The 23345-nt window shown below is 36.2% G+C and overlaps 1 protein-coding gene across 2 annotated transcripts in view; it reads left to right on the top strand.

Moving 5' to 3' along the window:
- The window catches only part of LOC105493520 (usherin), a 789359-nt gene that overhangs the window by 134950 nt on the left and 631064 nt on the right, over window positions 1–23345 (top strand). For both annotated transcript variants that reach the window (XM_024796490.2, XM_011761218.2), the window contains one exon: window positions 569–699. In XM_024796490.2, coding sequence (XP_024652258.2) covers window positions 569–699 — 131 coding nt within the window. The remainder of the gene's footprint in view (window positions 1–568; window positions 700–23345) is intronic.

Raw genomic sequence — 23345 nt, 5'->3', positions numbered from 1 at the left:
TGGTATATCTAAATATAATGAATTTCTATTTCAATCTTTGAAATGAAAAATAATGGCCACTAACATAATCATTTGTTTTTAATTGTGTTAACTACAGAATAATAAATTATATTAAGAGAAGTCTCCCATTTTACATGATTGAGTTCCAGAAAAATATTTCCAGTACTACATACCTACTTGCTTCTTATTATAGAAGTATCATCTACCACATATGTAGAAATTTCTCATACTGTATTGAATTTAGATAAAATGCCTGGTCCTAGACATAAAGTTTTAAGTTTAGGAACAAACTCTTTCCAAATGTATGGGCCCCTATAAAGCACAGCTTTTTAGAAGTGTGGTATTATATAACAGATGGGAGTTTAATGAAGTAAAGCACAGTTTGTAACAGGTTCATTGTTTCATATGCTCTGGATCACTAAATTGGCAGGTAGAGATGAAAGGTGCATTAAAATGGACGTCCCAAAAATTATAGAATTCCCTCAAAGGAATACAGTCTTTAATTTTGAATTATGCAGCTGATTTTAATGAATTAGAAGTCATAATGCATAACCTTTCCCTGATGCAGGAAGGAACTGTGAGCTGTGCAAGGATTACTTTTTCCGACAAGTTGGTGCAGATCCTTCAGCCATAGATGTTTGCAAACCCTGTGACTGTGATAAAGTTGGTGCTAGAAATGGTAGCATTCTTTGCGATCAGGTGAGTTTTTCTGAGTATTTAAGGTAAAGGATTACTCTGTCTGCCAGAAACGTATTTGGATGTTATTAAACTAGCAGAATTGAAGACTGCATTTACCAGGAAATCCTCTATGTGCATTTGCATTTCAAAGAGATGGTTGTTCCTGTGCAACTTTTAGTATGGACATGAAATATAGCACTAGTTTGGTGGTCCTTTGCATATAAAAAGGCTTATTTTAGTTTTAATTTTACAAATGTCAAAACATCGAAGGGTAGAGGTTCCAAGTAAATTGGGGTATATGTCTTAGAATTATTGGTGAATTAATATTAATACACAATATAAATAAACAAGAATAGTTTCTCCAAAAATTCCATAGAAGATCGTATAGCAAAAGTCACTTACACTTAGAGCCAAATGGAAATTATGATAGCCCTGCTTCTAAATTTCTTAGTCTAACTTTCCCTCTTAAAAGTACAATGGATTTTTTATAATTTTAAAACATTTTTATTACTTCCATCACAAATATTGATGTCTAGCCTACATGCACACAGATTCTAACTAACCTCGGTTCATGAATCCTACCTCAAGCAGAAAAACAAGCTTCTTATTTAAGTTGAAATTTTTACCTGTTCTGATAATACTAATAAGTGAAAATTGTGAAAATTGGTAAAGGAGAAATTTACTTTGAAGAATCAATTCAATGACTGTATTAATTTTTAACAATTGTATATTCTGTTATAAATAAGTAAGGCTAGGAGCATCAACCACAATCCAGTTATAGAACATTTGTTAAAAAGTTATATTGTGAACATAATACATACAAGACAAAATATCTTTCTCATATAATTTTGAGAATTCCTTAAAAATTGCTTTCCCAAACAAAAGATAAATATAAACCAAGACAAAATATGGATTCAAAGACCTTCAGAGTAACCATCATGTGTTAATAAGGGGGCATTATATGCTTCATTAGAAAGCTGAAGAGTAGAAAAATTATTAATAAAGACAATTTCTACTATTTTTATTTTACAATATTGAGGGACTATTTTCTCAGAAAGTCATACTACAGTTTTACATATATTAATTAGTAAACTCTGACTATATCTTTAAATTATATCTCATTTTTACACATCTACCCTGAGTTTTCGGCATGGCTATCTTTTGCTTATCATTCAAATATTGATATATTATATTTTGAGATATCTTTGCTGACCACTCAATTACAAAACATTCTCAAGTCTTTTACATCATCCCATGTTATTCTCATTACAGACTTTGTGAAATTAATTTATTTGTTTACTTCTTTTCTCTCTGTCCAACATAAACAGAACAGTTTTGGTCATATAAAAAGCCCCCAATACGTATTTGTCACATAAATGTTGAATGAATAAAGAGAGATTCTCTAAGCACTGTTCTTATAGTTAGATTGTCATTTAAGATGGTCATTACAATAATCTGAGCATTATGTAAATTTTCACTTGCAGAACAGTTTTTCTCCCTGAAAATCTAAGGTCAAGAGCTTTGTTATATAGTATAGGAAGACTGTAAACTATAGTTTTACCTCCAAGAATCTCAGTTATATGTCTAACCTATTTGAGTTACAGTGCATCAGATTTGTCTTTCCATTTCACCATTCAGATCTACAAGAAATTGAAACCTGATTTTTCTGAATGCAAACTTCTATTTCAAGTCCATTTTATAGGGATGCTAGACAACTTTGGGTGGTTCTGTGCTTGTAAATAATTAACAACTGACTAAGAAAAAGAAAGCCCACCACAATCAATTTCAATCTACCAGTGAGGTGTCACTGAACATGGAATTCAGAAGAGATGTACTTAATCTGCTCTTATGAACCAGTGCACAGTACTTCAGCATGCCACTGGCTCTAGGTTTCTTTCTTTAACATCTTATAAAGTGGATCAAATTATCGGATGGAATTTTGAAAGATTGTACCATTTATAAGCAGGATATTAGCTGTAGCTCTTGTTATTTTTTAAGTTGGAGAAGTTTTTCTCTATTCCTAGTTTTTCTGAGAGTGGTTTTTATGAAAGGTGTTGAATTTTGTCAGCTGCTATTTCTGCATCAATTATTATGATCATGTGATCATTTTTTCTTTCAGTTGTTAATAAAGTGGAATATATTGCTTGATTTTCAAAAGTTGAACCAGCATTGCATCCCTGGAACAAAACCACCTTTGCGTGTATCTTTGTGTGTAATTATTTTCATATATTGTTAAATTCTATTTGCTAAAATTTTGCTAAGGATTTTACATCTGCATTCACAAGAAATATTGCTCTATGGTTTTGTTTTTATATATTGTGTTTGTTTCATTTTGTTATCAGGATAATACTCTCATAAAATGAATTACAAAATCTTCCTTCCTGTTGTTTTCCTATAAGAAATGCAGAACTGGTGTTAATTACTCTTTAAAGTTTTACTAGAATACTCCATGTATTAGTCCATTTTTATACTGCTGTGAAGAAACACCTGAGACAGAGTAAGTTGTAAAGAAAAAGAGGTTTTTATTTGTTTATTTATTTAGAGACAGAGTCTCGCTCTGTCACCCAGGCTGGAGTGCAGTGGCATGATCTTGGCTCACTGGAACCTCCACCTCTGGGGTTCAAGCTATTCTTCTGCCTCAGGCTCCTGAGTAGTTGGAATTGCAGATGCTCACCACCCGTACCTGGCTAATTTTTTTTTTTTTTTTTTTTTTTGGTATTTTTAGTAGAAATGGAGTTTCACCATGTTGGCCAGACTGGTCTCAAACTCCCACCCACCTCGGCTTCTCACAGTGCTAGGATTACAGGCATGAGCCACCACGCCTGGCCAGAAGAATAGATTTAATAGACTTACAATTCCACATGGCTTGGAAGGCTTCACAATCATGGAGAAAGCATAGGAAGAGCAAAGGCATGTCTCACATGGCAGCATGCAAGAGAGAAGTGCCAAGCAAGTAACAGGCAAAGCCCCTTTTGAAACCATCAGATTTCATGAGAACTAACTCACTATCATGAGAACAGGATGGGGGAAACTGCCCCCATGATTCAATTATCTCCACCTGGTCCCTACCGCAACACATGGGGATTATGGGAACTACAATTCAAGATGAGATTTGGGTTGGAACACAGCCAAACCCACCTTGGCCCCTCCCAAATCTCATGTCCTCACCATTCAAAACAAAATCATGCCCTTCCAACAGTCCCCCAAAGTGTTAACTCATTCTGGCATTAACTCAAAAGTTCAAGTTCAAAGTCTCATTTGACACAAGCCACATCCCTTCTGCCTACTGGCCTGTAAAATCAAAAGCAAGTTAGTTATTTCCTAGATACAATAGGGGTACAGGCATTGGGTAAATACATGCATTGCAAATGAGAGAAACTGGCCAAAACAAAGGGCCTACAGGTCCCATGAAAGTCTGAAACCCAATGGGGCAGTCATTAAACCTCAGAGTTACCAAATGATCTCCTTTGACTCCATGTCTTACATCCAGGGCACGCTGATGCAAGAGGTGGCTCCATGGCCTTGGGCAGTTTAGCCTCTGTGGCTTTGCTGGGTACAGCCTTCCTCCTGGCTGCTTTCACAGGCTGGCATTGAGTGTCTGTGGCTTTTCCAGGCACACAATGCAAGGGATTGGTGAATCTACCACTCTGAGGTCTGAAGGACAGTGGCCCCCTTCTCACAGCTTCACTAGGCAGTACCCCAGTGGGTATCTGACCCCACATTTCCCTTCCACATTACCTTAGCAGAGGTACTTCATTAGGGCTCTGCCCCTGCAGCACATCCTCTGCCTGGACATCCAGGTGTTTCCATACATCCTCTGAAATCTAGGTGGACGTTCCCAAACCTCAATTCTTGTCTTCTGCACACCTGCAGGCCCAATATCATGTGGAAGCTGTCAAGGCTTGGAGCTGCCATTCTCTGAAGCAATGGTCTGAGCTGTATGTTGACCCCTTTTAGCCACGGCTGGAGCAGTGGGGACATGGCACAAAGTCCTTAGACTGCACACAGCAGGGGGGTCCCTGGGCCAATGAAACAATTTGTTCCTCCTAGGTCTCCAGGCCTGTGATGGGAGGGGCTGATGAGACATGCCCTGGAGACACTTTCTCCATTGTCTTGGTGATTAACATTTGACTTCTTGTTACTTATGCAAATTTCTGCAGCCAACTTGAATTTCCCTCCAGAAAATGTGTTTTTCTTTTCTACTGCATTGTCAGGCTGCAAATTTTTCAAACTTTTATGTTCCGCTTCCTCTTTAACACTTACTGCTTAGACATTTCTTCCACTAGATACCCTAAATCATCTCTTTCAAGTTCAAAGCTCTGCAGATCTCTAGGGCAGGGGCAAAATGCTGCCAGCCTCTTTGCATAGCAAGAGGGACCTTTACTCCAGTTCCCCACAAGTTCCTTATCTCCAGCTGCGACCACCTCAGCCTGGCCTTTATTGTCCATATTGCTACCAGCATTTTGGTCAAAGCCATTCAACAAGTCTCTAGGAAGTTCCAAACTTTCCCACATCTTTCTGTCTTCTGAGCCCTCCAATCTCTTTCAAACTTTCCCATATTTTCCTACCTTCTTCTGAGCCCTCCGAACTGTTCCAGATTCTGCCTGTTACCCAGTCCCAAAGTTGCTTCCACTTTTTTGGGTGTCTTTACAGCAGTGCCCCACTACCCGGTACTGATTTACTGTATTAATCCATTCTCACTCTGCTATAAGAACAAACCTGAGACTGGGTAATTTATAAAGGAAGGAGGTTTAATTGACTTATACTTCCTCAGGGCTGGGGAGGCCTCAGTAAACTTATGATCATGGCAGAAAGGGAAACAAATACATCATTCTTCACATGGTGGCAGCAAGGAGAAGTGCCAAGTGAGGGTGGGGGAAGTTCCTTATAAAACCATCAGATCATGTGAGAACTCACTATCAGGAGAACAGGATGGGAGAAACTGCCCCCATGATTCAATAATCTCCACCTGGTCCCTCCCACGACATATGGGAATTATGAGAACTACAATTCAAGATGAGATTTGGGTGGGGACACAGTGAACACATATTGCTCCAGTGTAACTATCTCAGATTTCTTTGGAAACAGAAATAATTTGTTATTAATTCAAAATAAAATACTACATATATTTGTGCATATATATATGTGTGTGTGTGTGTATATATATATAGAAAGAGAGAGAGAGAGAAAGAGAGAGATACAAGGAAATGAGAGTCACATTACCATCATTAGGAATTTAATGTTACTAGAAGGCAGTTCAGAATTACCTTAAAATTCCAAAAGAAGACATTTTGAAGAAAAACTTGTTACTCAGTTCTGTCCAAGCTATGGCACCAACATGAGGTTAAGATTCTTTTTGTACTGATAGATGGTCAAAATATTACCATTCATAACCCCATATTAAAATATTTAATATGCAAAGTGAAAAAGGAATGTAAGACTGGGGACAACGTTAAACAAAGGAAATGACAAATAGCTATGATCCAAAGAAATAAATACATAAGTCAAAATATATTTTCAAAGTATCCATTGGTCTTTATGGTCTTCAAGGATAGTTTCCTTACATAGGTGTTTAATAATTCAATTTTATTTAAGATCAAATCACAATTTTGTGTTTTGTACTGAATAATTTTCATGTGAACATAATACAGTGAGTTTATATTAAGTATAAGGTTCAATCCATAGTCAAAGGATATATGATATAATGGCTGTAAAATGAAAGATAAATGCTATAAAATTGATTCTCTATAGATGGATGGATAGATATAAATTTAGAAATTATGAATAAAAAAGAGAAATAGAAAAAGGTAAATATGCATTAATTTCTCTAACTTTCAAGTAGAAAGTCATTAGCTATTAATTAGGTATGTTATTTAGAGATATACAAATAACAAGTAGAGGGCTGAAAATACTAATATATCCAAATATTTCAGTGAGAAACTAGATGCTTTTTTCCTAGGATCAAAAGCAAGATCACAATATCACCTGCTATCACTTCCACCTAACAATATACTGAAAGTTCTAGCCAAGAAAATGAAATAAAAAACATTCAGATTGGAAAAAGAGAAGTTATTTGTATCTTATAGATAGAAAATCCTAAGGAATTAATTCAAAAGTATTAAAACTAATAAATTCAGGCTGGGCGCAGTGGCTCATGCCTGTAATCCCAGCACTTTGGGAGGCCGAGGCAGGCGGATCAGGAGGTCAGGAGATCAAGACCATCCTGGCTAACACGGTGAAAACCTCGTCTTTACTAAATATACAAAAAATTAGCCAGGCATGGTATCGGGTGCCTGTAGTCCCAGCTACTCAGGAGGCTGAGGCAAGAGAATGGCGTGGACCCGGGAGATGGAGCTTGCAGTGAGCCGAGACCACATCACTGCACTCCAGCCTGGGTGACAGAGCAAGACTCCATCAAAAACAAAAAACAAAAAACAAAAAAAAACAAAAAAACAAAAACAAAAAAAAACTAATAAATTCAGCAAGGTTGCAGAGTACAATATCAATAAACAAAGATCAATTATATTTCTATATATTTCCACTGAACAATCTGAAAATAAAATTAAGAAAAATTCTTTTAAAATATCACCAAAAGATTAAAATATTTAGAAAAACATTTAGTAAAAGAAGTGCAAAATTATATTCTGAAAACCATAAAACATCGCTGAAATAAATTAAAGCACTAAATAAATAGAATGACACTCAATGCTCATGTATCAGAAGACTTAGTATTATTAAATTAACAACACTCTCCAATTGATCTATAGATTTATTGTAATCTTTGTTAAATGCCCACCTTACTTCTTTGCACACATTGACCAGAGGATCCTAAAGTTTGTATGAAATTCATGGGACTCAAAAACGTCCAAGATAACCTTGTAAAAGAAGAGTTGGAAAACTCACCCTTCCCAGTTTCAAAATTTACTATAATCAAGACAGTATGGTACTGGGATAAAGATAGACATATACACATATTCACTGAAATAGAATTGAGAGTCTAGAAATAGGCCCTCATATTTATAGTCAATTGATTTTTGACAACAGTGCCAAGACAGTTCAATGGAGTCGTTTTAACAAATGGTCCTGGGACAACTGTGTTTTTATATGCAAAATAATGAAGTTGGACTCCTACCTCACCTCACATATAAACAAAGTAATTCAAATTAAACAAAATATTGAATATAAAAGCTAAAACTATAAAATCTTGATAAGAAAATATAGATGAAAATCTTCATGTCCTTGGATTAGCCAGTGGCCTTTCAGATGTGACACCAAACGCCTAAGAAACAGAAGAAAAAATGTATAAATTGGACTTCATTAGAATTAATATTTCAGAGGACACCAACAAGAAAGTGAAATAAACAACTCAAAGAATTAGTCGCAAAGCATATAATAAATATGTTATAATGAAGAAAATATTTGCAAAACATATATCTGATAAGAGGCTTTTCTAGTATATATGAAGAACATGAAGTGAATAATCAAAAGACAACTCAATTTTAAAATGGGCAAATAATCTGAATAGTTATTTCTCCAAAGAAGATATAAAATGGCCAACAAGCACATAAAAAGATTTTTGACATTATTAGTCATCAGAGAAATGCACATCGAAACCACTGTGCATGCCCACTTCCCAACCAGTGGGATGATAACAACTTAAACAAAACAAAACAAAAAAACAGACAAAAACAAAAGTTGGTGAGGATGTGGAGAAATTGGAGTCTTCTCACAGACTACTTATGAGAATGTAAAATGTGCACCGACTTTGGAAAATGGCTTGGTGTTTCTCAAAATATTAAAGATGGATTACCATATGACCCAGAAGTTTCACTCCTCTGTGTATACCATATATCCTCATAAAATCTTATTGGTAAATGTCAATGCCACATTATTTATAACAGTCAGAATGTCCATCAACTGCTGAATGAATAAATAAAATATAGTATAATCACACAATGGAATATTATTTTACATTAAAAAGAAAGAAAGTACTGGTACCTGCTACAAAATTGACTCAAACCTCAGAAATTAGAGTAGGGGAAGGAAGAGGGACGAAGAAGAGAGAAAGCATGTTTTGTTTTGTTTCCAAGTGCAAAAATATATTTTAAATATATATGGAAGGAAAGACATGCTTTAAAATGTTAACTTTTTTCGTTTTAAAACATTTTTCCTTTTATATAAACTTTTTTTTATCTTTCCAAATCTGCTTTATTTATAACTTTTATAGTCAGAAATAAAGGAGAATTTTCATTCAACCTGATATATAGCCAGAGAGAATTACACATAAGAATAGGAATGTGAATAAGAATGATAGAACTGTTTTCTGACTTTAAAACCTGACATTGTTTATCTTTAAATCACATTCATATGTTACCTTAATTTTTATTATTTTCTCATGCTCCAAGTACAGAGACAAAGTTTATGGATTATCATTACATGTGGAGATATTGTGTCAAGTCTACCTTGCCTAAATAATGTTATAAAAGATTTCTAAAAATGTTTCCAGACATTGTCAATAGGATAACAGAACACACACTAAAGAAATTGTCAACAGTGTCAAAATTATAAGCTGCAAAATTGAATTCAAGGACATTTAAAAAAATTCATGCAATTTCAATCCTTAATAATACTAGGGAGCACAAAAGGAAATTAGGCCGTAGTTCAAGTTTCATTTTGTTATAATAACTCAGGAATGAAGCCAGCCCCAAATGGCCTGAGTGACTGTGTCGTGCGCTCTGTGTTCTGGAAGGGAACTTTCCCTCTGGCACTTGTCATTTGAAACTCTATCCAGTCTCATAAAATATGGCATGTTTGCCTTATTCTTCCATAAGAAATGTTGTAATTCTTCCTTATTTGAATGCCAAAATCTTGAGAGGGGCATAAAGTAATGCTCTGCATCACTGAATCCTAAAAATACTAATGCCAAAGTCAAGACACAGAGAACATCTAAGGCACAGTACTATTATTAATAGGAGAGAGGAAACTGAAGAGTAATAATGATTATTGAGGAGTAACTAACATGGAATCCTTGGATCCCTTGGGTTACTATGTGGGTATACAGTTTATGTCTGTATAAATTGAGTAGGATACAATTTATGTCTGTGTCATACAATTGTTAAGTCTGTGTATTTTTCTCTTTTTTTTCTTTTGTCTCTCTTTTTGAGGGTGAGAGCTTTCAGTACTTTAATCAGATCCAAAAGGGATACATGAACCAAAAAAGATGATAATTACTTCACCATGGAAAAGAAGTCTGTCTTATAAATAGGCTTGGTTATTAGTTCAGGTACACATAATGTGAGTTTTCCAGGATGCCACTGCACTTCCCTCTTGTTTGCTTGAACTTAATGCATGAGTTACTTGATATGCATCCTGAGTTGGAGGTTAACTGTCCTTTTTCATTTCCTCATCTAGTGTGACTTAAGTTCAGATCAATCAAATAGAGTCCCAGGCCTAGATGATGCCTCTATCGGTACTTTGACGTATCTGGAGAAGGGTCTTTGGATCCACACCTAAAGTGCATACATCTAGAGATCTCAGTCTGCTCCTGACCCAAGGTGGGAGTGAGCTGTTTGTCTCCATCGTTTCCCTGCACTGACCCCACTCCTCCACATATTTGCTGGTATTCCCAGAGTTCCTGCTATAGCCACCTCCACAGGTGATGGTGATAAGGTAGGGAGACGAGTCAAAGTCCCTAGCATATGGCCTGACTCATGTAGAATGCATTCAAGAAATATTGTCTGAGTGCTTTCTTATTTGAGACTTCCTTTTTTCATCCCTGCTACCTTCTCTCCCTTTTACTTTGCTTGTTATTCGGTTGAGCTGAGGAAGCCATGGGGGTTCAGCCACCATAGTCAAGATGGTGGCCGTCAGCTAGAGTAGTCCTCAAACTTTTAATGCACATGTGACTATCCTAGGTATCTTTTTAAAAGACAGATTCTGATTCAGGAAGTTTGGGGTTGGGGCTCAGATTTTATGTTTGTGAAAGTTCCCAGGTGATGCAATTGCTGCCAGTCTGTGAACCACTTTTTGATAACCAAGGAGTCAGAACACTGTCTATCAAAGACGTGTAGACCAAAGAAGCTGAATGTAGATGGGGGTGGGAGAGGTGTGAGTGTGTACTCACGAGCACATGTATACACTTGGTCAGCTATGGGTTTACTTTGCTCCATCCTCTGAATCTCATCTTAAAAGCAAGTGGTTTTCCAAGTTGTCCAAACTAAGTTAAGCTTGAATTGTGCCCTAGGCTCTATCTTTAAAATTAGAGTATATGACCTAATAGTCATTTTTAAAAGGAAATAAAAACAACAAATAAGGGAATTAAAAAGTTGCCTGAAAACCAAAAATATAGTTGTAATTATATAAAAAGAGAGAAGAATAGCAGACTGTACTGCTCAGCAAAGCATCAATAGGTTACTGCAATAGCACCAGAACAGAAAGAAATGATGACGAGATATTTAAAAATAGATTAATAAGAAAGGAGACTGAGGTTGAAATGAATTAGATGAAAGGGAAAGGCATCAGTGAAGGAAGCATTTCTAGGTCTGACCTATGGAAGATGGAATAATAAGGAACAGAGACCCTACTCATGAAAATGGATTGTTCTACTGAAGTGATAATTTTTAAAAAATACATTTAAAGTTTGAACAGAATATACTTTCTCTGCATAATGTACCATTTTTTCTGCAGTTCATTAATGATGTCCCCTCTGTTCAAAATTAGGTATTTGTCATTAATTACCATAACACGTCCAAAAGTCATCGTGTGAACTTTCCTGAAGAATATTCTTATATTTTGTATGACTCAAATATTAAAGTGTACAAATAGAAAAAAATAATTAATGCATAAGTTTCCTTAGCTTATGCGAAACCTGACCATGAATAGTACAATCCATGGATATCGGATGTATACACTGAGGTGGTGAAGGATGTCAAAAGAGGGGAGTTTTCCCAGAGCTTCAATAGAGACATAAAGGTCTTGGCACAAGCCACATGGTCTCTCTTTTAGAGAATTAGGGAAGTTTAGTAGTAATATTTCTCATAGAGCTGGTAAATTGAGTAATATCCGATTATTCTGAGATTGTAGAGGATGAGACTTACAAAGACAGGAACAAAGGTCCTGGGGTATAAATGGCAAAAGAAGGGAAAAATTAATCTTAGTTGGGAGTTATCCAAGAATCAAGGTTGTGACAAACTGCCTGAAAGTAAAATAGATGGAGGTGTAACTGAGATGAGGTCTTAGCCTCCAGTTTATGTTGAGTTCCACATGTTTGGACACATCTGACATCTTCTTGGGAACAAGCTCATTGCAAGGGTCTGGGTATACAAAATTGGCCAAATACTAATACCTCAGGCATTTAAGACTAGATTCGATAGCCTTAAATAGCCATAATAGCACTAGCAGAAGCATTAGGTAGTGACTGGATGTTGGAAGAACTGATTTAACTAGTAAGTGCAAGATAAAGTGATACAGGGCCCATTGCATTGCTACCAATAGCAACGTAGTTAGAATAGGCTAAACAGATGTAACAACCCCCCATATATCTAGTGACCCAAACAATATACAGGCTCATTTGTTGCTCATATAACCTCTCCAAGAGAGCTGTTCCTACTTCCTTGTTGGATCTTCTCTTTATGACAACTCAGGGACACATGCTCCTTCCATTGTCTGGATCTGCCTTTAACTAGGGAAGGAAAAGACAATGTGGAAAACAGCTTCCACTTTTAAAAAGCTTTGGTCCAAAAGAGGTGTGCATCCCTTCTGCTATCATGCCATTGATAATAGCTAGTCACATTGCTAACTAGTTACATAAAGGGCTGAAGACATGTAGTCTCTAGCTGAGTAGCCACTTTGAAGCTACAGTTGTCTACTATGGAAGACTATGGAGAATGAGTGTTGGTGGGGAGTATGTTATCTCTGCTCAATACACATGCAACAGAAGGTAGCCCAAGAGTGAAAGGGCATTCTCTTCCTTTCTACACACAGAATGGGATAGCTTCTCTTTAATGAGGACCTCTGAGAATAGAGTACCTCATCAGAATCTCAGGGGTACCAAGCCATTAATATTGGTGGAAGTACCTGGACCCTGTAATAGCAGTAGATGCACCTGTGAAAGCACATATAGCAGCATGTGTCAGCAAGAGAGAATTGGATGTGGGAGGAGAAACAGCTTGTGTGCAAGGTGAAAAGATTTACTCATGAGGACATGTGACAGAGAAGCCCCAGGAATAAGGAAATGAGAAAATAGTTACTGCCCCCTACATGTTCCCAGAGGAGGGGCTGGGAGAGAAATTAAGCATAAAGAGCATTAATTGCATAGAAGATGCTGAGGGATCATAGATTTGAAAGCAATATCAAAATATGGGTATTTTAAGACTTTCAGCAAGAACAGACACCATAGGCTGTATATAGTTTCTTGCAGTTGTGATTAAAGGGTGAAAACAACTTTTGTTTAGATATGTAGGTAGATAAGTAGGTAGATATAGATATGAGAATAGTAAGTTTGTTTAAACAAATGATTCATTACATCATAGTGACTCCTTGTGCTTTTTGATAATACTGGCTGATATGGTTTGGCTGTGTCCCCACTCAAATCTCATCTTATAGCTCCCATAATTCTCACATGTTGTGGGAGTGTCCTGGTGGGAAATGAATGAACGGTGGGGGCAGGTCTTTCCTGTGCTGTTCTTGTGATAATGAATGAGTCTCGTGAGATCTGATGGTTTTAAAAATGGGAATTTCACTGCACAAGCTCTCTCTGCCTGCTGCCGTCCATGTAAGACATTACTGGCTCCTCCTTGCCTTCTGCCATGATTGTAAGGCCTCCCCAGCCATATGGAACTGTAAGTCCAGTAAACCCTCTCCTTTTGTAAATTGCCCAGTCTCAGGTATGTCTTTATCAGCAGTGTGAAAACAGATTACTACACTGGCTTATTGAGGAACAGAATATAATCAGCCTCCTTCATTCTTCATCTACTAAACCAATGTGCTGATCATTTCTAGAGGCAAGGACACTCCAAAAATCAAGAAAGGGTCGATGATGAGCCCTCCTAATATTCTCCTGGACTGGATACTGTCTCAGCTTCTGTTGGGCCAAAGAACCTGGCCTCTACCTCGACTTACCCACATGTTGTTTTGGTGCCACGTATGAAGTGCTGCATTTTGGGGTGTGCAAGACAGATTAGCATATTGCTAAAAATGTGTGAGGACAGAAACTATTCTGTAGGATTCTCATAGGTTCCACTTATCTTGCACTCATCATGTACAAAAATATGCCAAGCATTCTAGTTCATTAATTCTGTCCTTACCAAAGCTGGTAAAGCAGTTATTAATTTATCCACTGTAAAGTTGAGGACACTTAGCCTTTTGGAAATTAAGTAACTCCTCCAATATCACACAAGTAATAAGGAGGTTGTGCAGAAATTGAAAACTTGTGTATTTCCAAAGCTCATGCCCAGCTGGATGTTAGAGACATAGGATTCCCACCTAAAAATGTGTTCCTAGCACTCAGCATAGGGTTTAACACTTAAGAGGAACCCTACAGCTGATTGCTAAACTGGGTATTTACTTACACTATCCAAAAGTAGGAAGGAAATATACCCATTTGTTTGTGAATTGTTGTATCACATCCTATTAATTTCGTCCTAAATAGTAAACAAAATTCCTAAATAGGAAATAGTAATGTTCATATAAAGGAGCAACAAATTAATTTATTGGAACCAACACATTCCTCAAATAGAGATTTGGTTGATATTAGAGATTTAATGTACCTCCCTTAGTGCTTAATGTATAATAGAGATTCCACTTATCTTACATATATAACCTAGAAATTTGAATATTTTGTAAAGTTACTTTTTAGAAAACCTGATTTGTTTGTTTTCCTTATCATCTCAGATGGATACCTTCTGCTCAAAATATATTTGGAATTTATATTTTCAAGTATTCAATTAACTAACATATTAAGCAGGCATTATCCTATGTAAGTTCCTAGCAACTTTTACCACTTGTACTAAAACAAAAAAGATAGTTAAGCCAAATGAGTTAACTTTTCTGAAAGTGTATCTTTATACAACATTAACTATAGACATGGAAAATACATTTATTCATGTTAGAAATAAATGCTACTGTGAGATCTTTCATTTTGATAAAGTCAAAACACCATCTTGTTAATAACTACTATATTAATTTTGCAGCAAATTACAGTAAGACCACACTGTATGGTTGTGCCATTCAGATGACATTTATGAAATGCTCTAATTCAACATGGTGACATATATTACCTGCATCTTTTACACGTTAGAGCTTATATCCTCTGAGCGAAATAGACCTAAACCAGCCAAAGAGAGAGAGAGAGAGAGAGAGAGAGAGAGAGAGAGAGAGAATAATGCAGTGTGAAATTATACCCCTTTGAGAACTAGAAGGACTATAATTACATTGCTTCCTCTTAAAACCATTCAAGTATGTAACCATTGCTGGGAACAGCAGTATGTGGGGAACCTCTTTACACTCCTTCTGTCTTGAACACTCAAAAGATTGAGAAAAAATATATTCCTTTCCTACTATAGTTTTATTTGAGCGTGCTTCAGAATTTTACCTTTTTGTACACTCCTTAGAGATTATCGTGGGGAAGTTTAAAAAGCAGTTTCTTGGAAATGCCTTTTGGAGGGGGAAGGGAGCTATAAAAATATACCAGCCTGACAAATGACAGGCATTGTAGAATGGAAAAGAAAAGACATCTTGGTTTTACACCAGTTTAGAAGCTTTTCTTCTCAAATGAATATTTTCGACAGCTGAGCAAGATGATAAACAGCAGTATCACAAAACACTTAAATGGAAACAAGTATTATGATGCACATTATTCACCTGGCATTCTCCAATTCATGACATTTATATGTGGCAGAACCCACTGCAGATTCATTTATTTATTTTTGAAGTGGAATGAGTACCTTACAAAGGTAGCCTGTTACATTAATGTGGACTTTTCTTCTCTAGAGAGGCAGAAGCTTAAGGAGAAAAGTTATCGTATCTGTACTAGAAATAGGAAGTAAGTCTCAGAATCTACATCTTAGGGCTAAGTCTCCTAGTAAGTAAAATATACTGTATAAATATAGACAAATATAGATAAAAATTTTTTGTGTAAGCACCAGCAGTGTTGCAAATGATTAGATATTTCATAAATGCTTTTTCTAAAATCGTATTGCTGAAATCAGTCTATTTCTAGAACTTATATTCAGATGCTTAGAGGTATAACTGCTTCAATACTGGCTAAGTTTAGAAAGGCTATGTTTCTCTGAGGCTCAGTGATGGACCTACGAACAATTTGATGAGATGCATAACTAAGAAGAAAATGAGAGTAAGACTGAATCCCTGTGAATTGATTGACTTGGTGCAGTGGCAGAGTAGGTAGCAAGTATTAAAGCAATAGTTCTTCAATGTTAGTGTTCATAAAAGTCATCAACAGAACTTTTTAAAATGAGGATTCCTAGGCTTTAACTTTAGGGACTTTTAATTCTTTAGGTCTGGTGCATTTGGTTGTGGGCAATCAAAAGACTCAACTTTGGAATACATGGAACAGATGTTGACTATAGATTTGTATATTCAAAATTTTTTGGTATTTAAAAATAGCATGTATGCTTTATTGAGTCAAATATTTTAAAAACTATGAATGTGTACTATTTCTTTTTTTTCTGGATTGGAGGACAATTTGGGGTAAACATTCTCTTTTTAAGAAGTCATAATTAACTCTCTGCCAAAACTAAGTAGAAATTGTGATTTCTATAACTCCTATATTTGACAATATCTCCTAAAAATATTTCAGTGATATAGCATTTAATTGTAAATAATTCATCTAGTCACCAAACACATATAGGGATGTTCCTATATGCCAGGCACTGTGCGTATCCAGATATGTATTAGAGTGAATAACAGAAACACTCAGGAAGTGTTCAATTGAATTTAACCTTGAAATGTATTATTTATTATTACTATGTTTAAATGAGCTATGTGAGGTTTTTTTTTTTTTTCATTGTCACTGAGAAACCCATCCTAACTTCAGTATTTTTATCTTTAAGTATATCCTATTTTAACCACCCTTACCCATCCACTCTCAATGATTTCTCCTCAGCGTGGGGCCTTGCCGTGGAAGTGTGCCCTGGTCAGTGAGTTTTGAGAGTCCATGGAAGCTAGATTGCCCTCAGCTCTTCAGTTCCCACTGCAGAACTCTTGCAGTCACTGGCTTTTGGATCAGCAGAACCTCTCCTATTTTCAGTTGCCCATTTTCAAACTGGCTCACTGAACTTTGGGTTCTCCCGTATTCAGGTCTTTCAAAAGTCCAACACCCCTTTACTATCATCTGCTTTCTCCTCCTACACAGGGGCTAATGCCATGCAGGTTTTGTGACTATTGGTGGTGTGTGCCTACCTTCTTTTTTTGGGAGGCTTCTGGGCACAGCTGGTCACCTAGTTTTGTTATAAACATTTTTAATGGCCTTGCTGTTGTTATGTTGCTATTTAGTTCTGTCAGCTTTTATCCTGGGATTTAGAGAGATCCAAGAGTTGTGTGGCCACATAACCATTGATCTTGATTCCCCTGGAGTCTCTTTTGACTTTTACTGCCTAATTTAAGCTGAACATATGAAATACATGAAAAAAAAAACTGAAAGTCCAAGCTCTTTTGTTGTTTGTCTTTGTAGGTTATGGTTTCTATTTCTCCCTCTTTCTCAATCTATTTTGCCCATCAATGTCTATCCTTCCTTCACTTTTTGCCTACTCATTACAATATTCAATTACACAAGCATAACTTTTACTCTACCTACCCTAGCCCCAGCATTTTTCTGGGAGTTTAAGTCTCTTATGAATCTGGGAAGAAAGGAACTAAAAATGAGCAGGGATGAATAGGAAAATGTGCGGGTCAACAAGTAGCAGGCAGGACATTAGAGTGAAGCTGTTTTCTTACCCAGAAGACTGACGATGGGAAAGAAAAAAAGAACAATGAAAAATTAGTAGAAGAAAAGAAACAATTAATAAAACATGAATGCGTATTAATCAAATAGAAATTGGACAAAAAATGGTGAAAATGAACAAACTCAGTAGTTTGTCCTTTGAGAAGGTTAATAAAGTTGAGCAGAAAACACAAATTACCAACATCAAAAACACAAACTAGCAACATCAGAAATTTTAAAAAGAGGCATCAGTGTCATTGTACATTTTATAAACATTAAAAAATATAATTTTATGAACAACTCTGCTAATAAATCTGATGTCCTGAATGAAATGAACAAATTAACACAGAACTAACAACAAAAATAGAAATATCCCCACATATATTAAAGACATTTAATTCATATCTAAAAACCTTTCAACAAGGAAAATCTCAGTCCCAGATGGCTTCACTGGTGAATTCGCCACTAACATAAAGGAATAAATAACATTAGTTCTACAAAAACTCTTTCAGAAAAGCAAGGAGGGGCATGTATTTCTCAGCTCATTTTTGAGGGCTACCTAACTTTAATCCCTTAACCTAACAAAACACTAAAAGAAAAGCCCATTAGAATATTCCATATAAACATAGATATAAAATACCTTAACAGCACATTAGCAAATGGAATCCTGCAATATATAATAGGGTAATGCATCATGGCTGATTGGATTTCTCCCAGGAATGCAAAGTTAGTTTAACATCTGAAAATCAATTAATGTAGTACGCCACATAAGCAGCATACAAAACAATTCCCATGTAATCATCTCAATAGATAAAAAAAACTTGAAAAAAAAAAGTCAAAACACTTTCATGACAAATACCCTCTGCCCACCAGAAATAGAAGAGACTTCCTCAAACTGAAAAGGGCATCTGCAAAAACCCTACAACTTATATTATGTTAACAATAAATGTTAAATATTTTACCACTACATCAGGAACAAAGCAAGGAAGTTTGCTCTTATAACTTCTATTCAAAATTGTAACAGAAGTTAATGTAGGACAAAGTGAAAAAACAAAAAGCCATGAATATCAAGAAAGAAGTAAGACTATTGTTATTGGCAGAAAATATGCCACTGTATAGACAGTAGAGTATAAAATTTGCTTGGCAAGCATCAAGTCCCCCACATCCACTCCCCTCCTTCATAAAGCCATGCAAAATTGCTCTATATTCTAAGTAAGGGCGGGATGTTTGATGTGCAAACGCAACTGTAAGATAAATCCCTGAGCAATATTTTTGGCCACCATGTCCTTCCTATAGAAACTCTGGGGTTATCACTGAGGTAGGGTTAGTAATGGTATGTGAGACTGGAGAGACATGTGGAAACCACCTCATGGTATTTGGACTTCACTAGTTAGGCAAGAGGAAGCTATTGAATATTTCTGAGCACAGGAGTGACACAGAGGTGTACCAAGTAGGTGGGAGGCAATGGAAGCAATCTACCTCAGTGGGGAAGAGTATTGTATCACAAACTTTGTTTAGAATTGCTAGTACTTGGTAATAATTAAAGCAAAACAACTTTAATTGAATTTTGTTATTTTAATTTTACTTACAGAAAATTCATCCTCTTTTGTGTACCCAGGTGTTTCATTCTCACCATCTTACCGTAGGAGTATTATCATCAGAATTAGAGTAGATGAGGTAAGGCACAGTGGCTCATGCCTGTAATCCTAGCACTTTGGGAGGCTGAGGCAAGAGGACTGCTTGAGGCCAAGAGTTTGAGGTTATGGTAAGCTATGTTTCTGCCACTGCACTCCAGCCTAGGCAATAGAGTGAGATCCTGTCTCTTAAAAAAAAAAAAAAAGAAAAGAAAAAAAGAATTGGAATGAATGAAAATTAATTTGATAGCAGTTTATTAAACAGATTGGGGAGAGGGACAGACTGGCAGATATCATTCAGTATACAATAGCTGGTTAGTGATGGCAATTCTGAAAGAAAAAGTGGTAGAAACTGGGAGGTATTGCTAGTGTAGTATGACCTTTTAAAACTCACAGGGTGCATACCTTGTGGATGTATAAAACAATGTGAAAGAATAAATTTTCCAGAAAGTAAGAAGAGGAGTTAGAGACTTTTATAAAAGAGAAGTCTATGATGTTCACTAGGAAAGAAAAGAATTTTCGGAAGAATGTATGCATTGATGAAATGATTTCTTTTTGCCCTCATTTATATTTATTTTCTGCTCAAATGAAACACTTGAACTACCACTCAATTTCCGGGACAGACTTCCTGTTCCTACATTCTTCAGTTTGCTTTCTCAATTTTTACTTTGTTTAGCAATATCAACATTACCTCATTGGGTTTTAGTGAGTTTTGAGAGAATATATAATCTATAGAACATTAGTTCTTCTCTCCCACCAGACAGATGAGTGCATATAAAGACATGTATTTATATAGCTACTGTTTTAAAAGTGTTGCTTCAAATTACCTAAAATATGGCAACCATTATATAGAGAACCACTAATAAAAACTGTTTATATAATTTATCAATATTGAAATCATGCTTCATATTTCCTTTAAGCACAAAATAATTATTTTCACACATGTGCAAGAAATCATATATGAATTATTTGATGCCTTGAATTCACCCTCATAGAATTTCATCTCCTAATGTAAAGAAAACTGACTAGAGTAATTATTGCAGGATTGTACTCTTTCCTGTTGTCAGTAACCTTCCTACCAAATTCATTGTGAGATTTGTCACCCAATTGACTGTCCATATCCACCATTGCTCCAGAGCCTGGGCCAGCAGACTTTTGCTGCATAGTCCAAAATGATGACGTCCTGGGTGTGATTACAAGACAATATGAAGCAAACATTAGTGAACATCAGTGCTAGCAAAGAAATTCACAAAATAACAATTGGACTGCTTGGCTGATTCTTCCACTGTGCTTTCAACTCTTTACAGGTATAGGCCATGCCTTAAACTTCACTGAGTCTAGCACTGTTCCTGTTGCTATTATTATATTTGTAGCTTATGATAAGCAGAGTTAATTTAACATAGGGGTTATGAACATGGATTTCAGCGTTGGACCACTTAGTAACTGTATTAGTCCATTTTCACACTGCTGATAAAGACATGCCCGAGACTGGGTAAAAAATAAAAAGGGTTTAGTGGACTTACAGTTCCATATGGCTGGGGAGGCCTCACAATCATGGAAGAAGGCAAGGAGGAACAAGTCACATCTTATATGGATAGCGGCAGGCAAAGAGAGAGCTTGTGAAGGGAAACTCTTGTTTTTAAAACCATCAGATCTTGTGAGACTTATTCACTGTCACGAGAACAGCACAGGAAAGACCTGTCCCCGTGATTCAGTTATTTCCCACTGGGCCCCCCCCCACAACACTTAGGAATTCAAGATGAGGTTCGGGTGGGGACACAGCCAAACCTTATCAGTAACTGCACCACCTTTAATAAGTAATTATCTTTCTAAGGTTTAAATTCTTCTGTAAAATGAAGATTCATGTATTTTCACAAATAATAAAATGATGAAAATTCCTACCACTTTGGAGCTTACATTGTAAAGTGATTTGGGGGGTCGGAAGAGAAAGAACAATCAATAAGTATAAAAATAAGTAAACTTATTTACTAAGTTAAGTGCTACAGGAGAAAACTAGACAAAGTAAAAGGCTTTGAGAGTGCCAAATTAAGGAAGGGAATTGCAATTTTGGAAATGCAGCCAAGGGACTTTTAAATGAAAAGGTGGCATTTCACTTGAGACCTGAAGGAGATAAGGGAGTTAGTCATGTGGAAATCTGGAGGAAGAGACCCAGGCAGAGGGAGCAGCCTATGCAAACACCATAAGGTGGGAGCACCCCTGATGTATTCAGAAAAGGGGCTGCATAGCTGAAGTGAGCAGAAGAGAGAGTAGAAATGTCCCAAGCCTACGGGATCTTTGGGCAAGCTGCAAATAATTGGCCCTTTCACTCTGCAAGTACTGCCCCACATCCATCAAGTACTTTAGAAGGATTGAAAGAAGTTTGACTATCAATCATTTGATGAATTTTCCTGCCCACTATTTTTCTATACCAGTGTGAAATATACAGAGTAATACTTCTGCCTCATCTTTACCAAGCACTTACTATGTTCCAGAGATGATGCTAAATATTTTTACATTAATAATTTCAGTTAATCCTGACAACAGACCTATGAGGTAGATATTATTATGCTCATTTTATTGATAAGTAAGTGAAGACTTAGGTAGATTTAGATTGTTCAGACCATAGTTAATACTGTGGCCAGTAATTACGGCACATAATCCTAATGTTTCAGGAATTTATACCATTTAGTTGAGGAGACACTCCTCAACTAACCCTCAATTTTACTTCAGGTTAAGTCACTTACTTTCCCTTTTATATTAGAGACATCTGTTAGTTTGTCTACAGGAAGTATAATACCTCACAGGGTAATTTATTCACAAATAGGAAAATATGTATAAAATATTGTAGCAATCTGCCTGCAATATTGTAAGTGTTCAAAAGGTTGTTGATATTATTGTTGTTGTAAGCTAAGGAATGCTAGAAAAACATCAAAGTTACAATTACTCAAAATAACTTTTGCTGAGCATCTACTAGACATAAAATAATAATCACCTCATTATTAATATTGGACTTTCTGAAGTATATTCTTACCTTTCTCTTCTAATCTTTTAGTTGAGATTTTTTTCCAGCTTTTTTTTTTTTTTTTTTTTTCCGGATACAGAATCTTGGTATATTGTCTAGGCTGGACTCAAACTCCTGGGCTCTAACAATACTTCTACCTTAGCCTCCTGAGTAGCTGGGACTACAAGCACATGCCACTATGCCTGGCTCTATAGTTTTAATATTTAAGAATTCTTTCACCGATTGTTTATTCCTTTAGGCTTTGTTGTTGTTTCTATATTTTTTAATGAATGCAACTTTTATCTTCTGAGGATAACAGAGGCATTTTATTAAATTGTTATTAGTTGATGATTTCTTCTACCTCTATTCCCTGCATTGTTTGGTTCCTCATCTGGATTATTGTTTTTCGTCCTCGTCCTTTATTTTTGTTTCTGTCATTCATGTTGTATATTTTGCATATATGTTTGATGAATTTTGCCATCTGCTTTATTCTGTGGAGAAATGGTAAAATTTTTCCAAAATGGCCATTCCTCATGTTTATGAGCAGCAATACAGCTTTTCTTTGCAGTGGTTAAAAGCTCAAATATTAGTTCTAGAGTTCTTATCTTTGTAGTTTTTTTCTGCCAGTTTTCTCTTTATGGAAAATAACTCTGGCTCCCAGCTTTCCAGATTTCCATAAACCCTGTAGAAGGGGAATTGTGGTGGTAAAGGGGAGAGGCGGTTTCTACAGACTTTCACTTAATCCTTTCATGTCTACCTTGTACCTCTCCCAATAACAAATTGTTGATGTTCCAACATTATGGAGTTGGTTAATTTCAGTTATTCTTGACAATAAGACTGATGTCACTATGGAGTAGGATTAGTTTGGCTGGCTGAGTGGGGTTGAAAGGGGACCTGAAAATCTAAATAGTTTCTATGTAGAATAACTCTAATTCATGATTCTCAGCCTTGGCACTATGGCTATTTTGGGCTGGGTAATTTGTTGTGAGGGATGGATATGTGCATGGCAGGATTTATAGCAGAATCCCTGGCTGTATGCCAGTAAACTACATGCCAATAGAACTCCCCTCCCCGCCCCCCCCCGACCTTGACTACT

This window comes from Macaca nemestrina, chromosome 1, assembly GCF_043159975.1.
Source record: "Macaca nemestrina isolate mMacNem1 chromosome 1, mMacNem.hap1, whole genome shotgun sequence".
Lineage (NCBI taxonomy): Eukaryota > Metazoa > Chordata > Mammalia > Primates > Cercopithecidae > Macaca > Macaca nemestrina.
The sequence above is the reverse complement of the archived record's forward strand: the minus strand, read 5'-3'. Positions and strand labels throughout refer to the sequence as shown.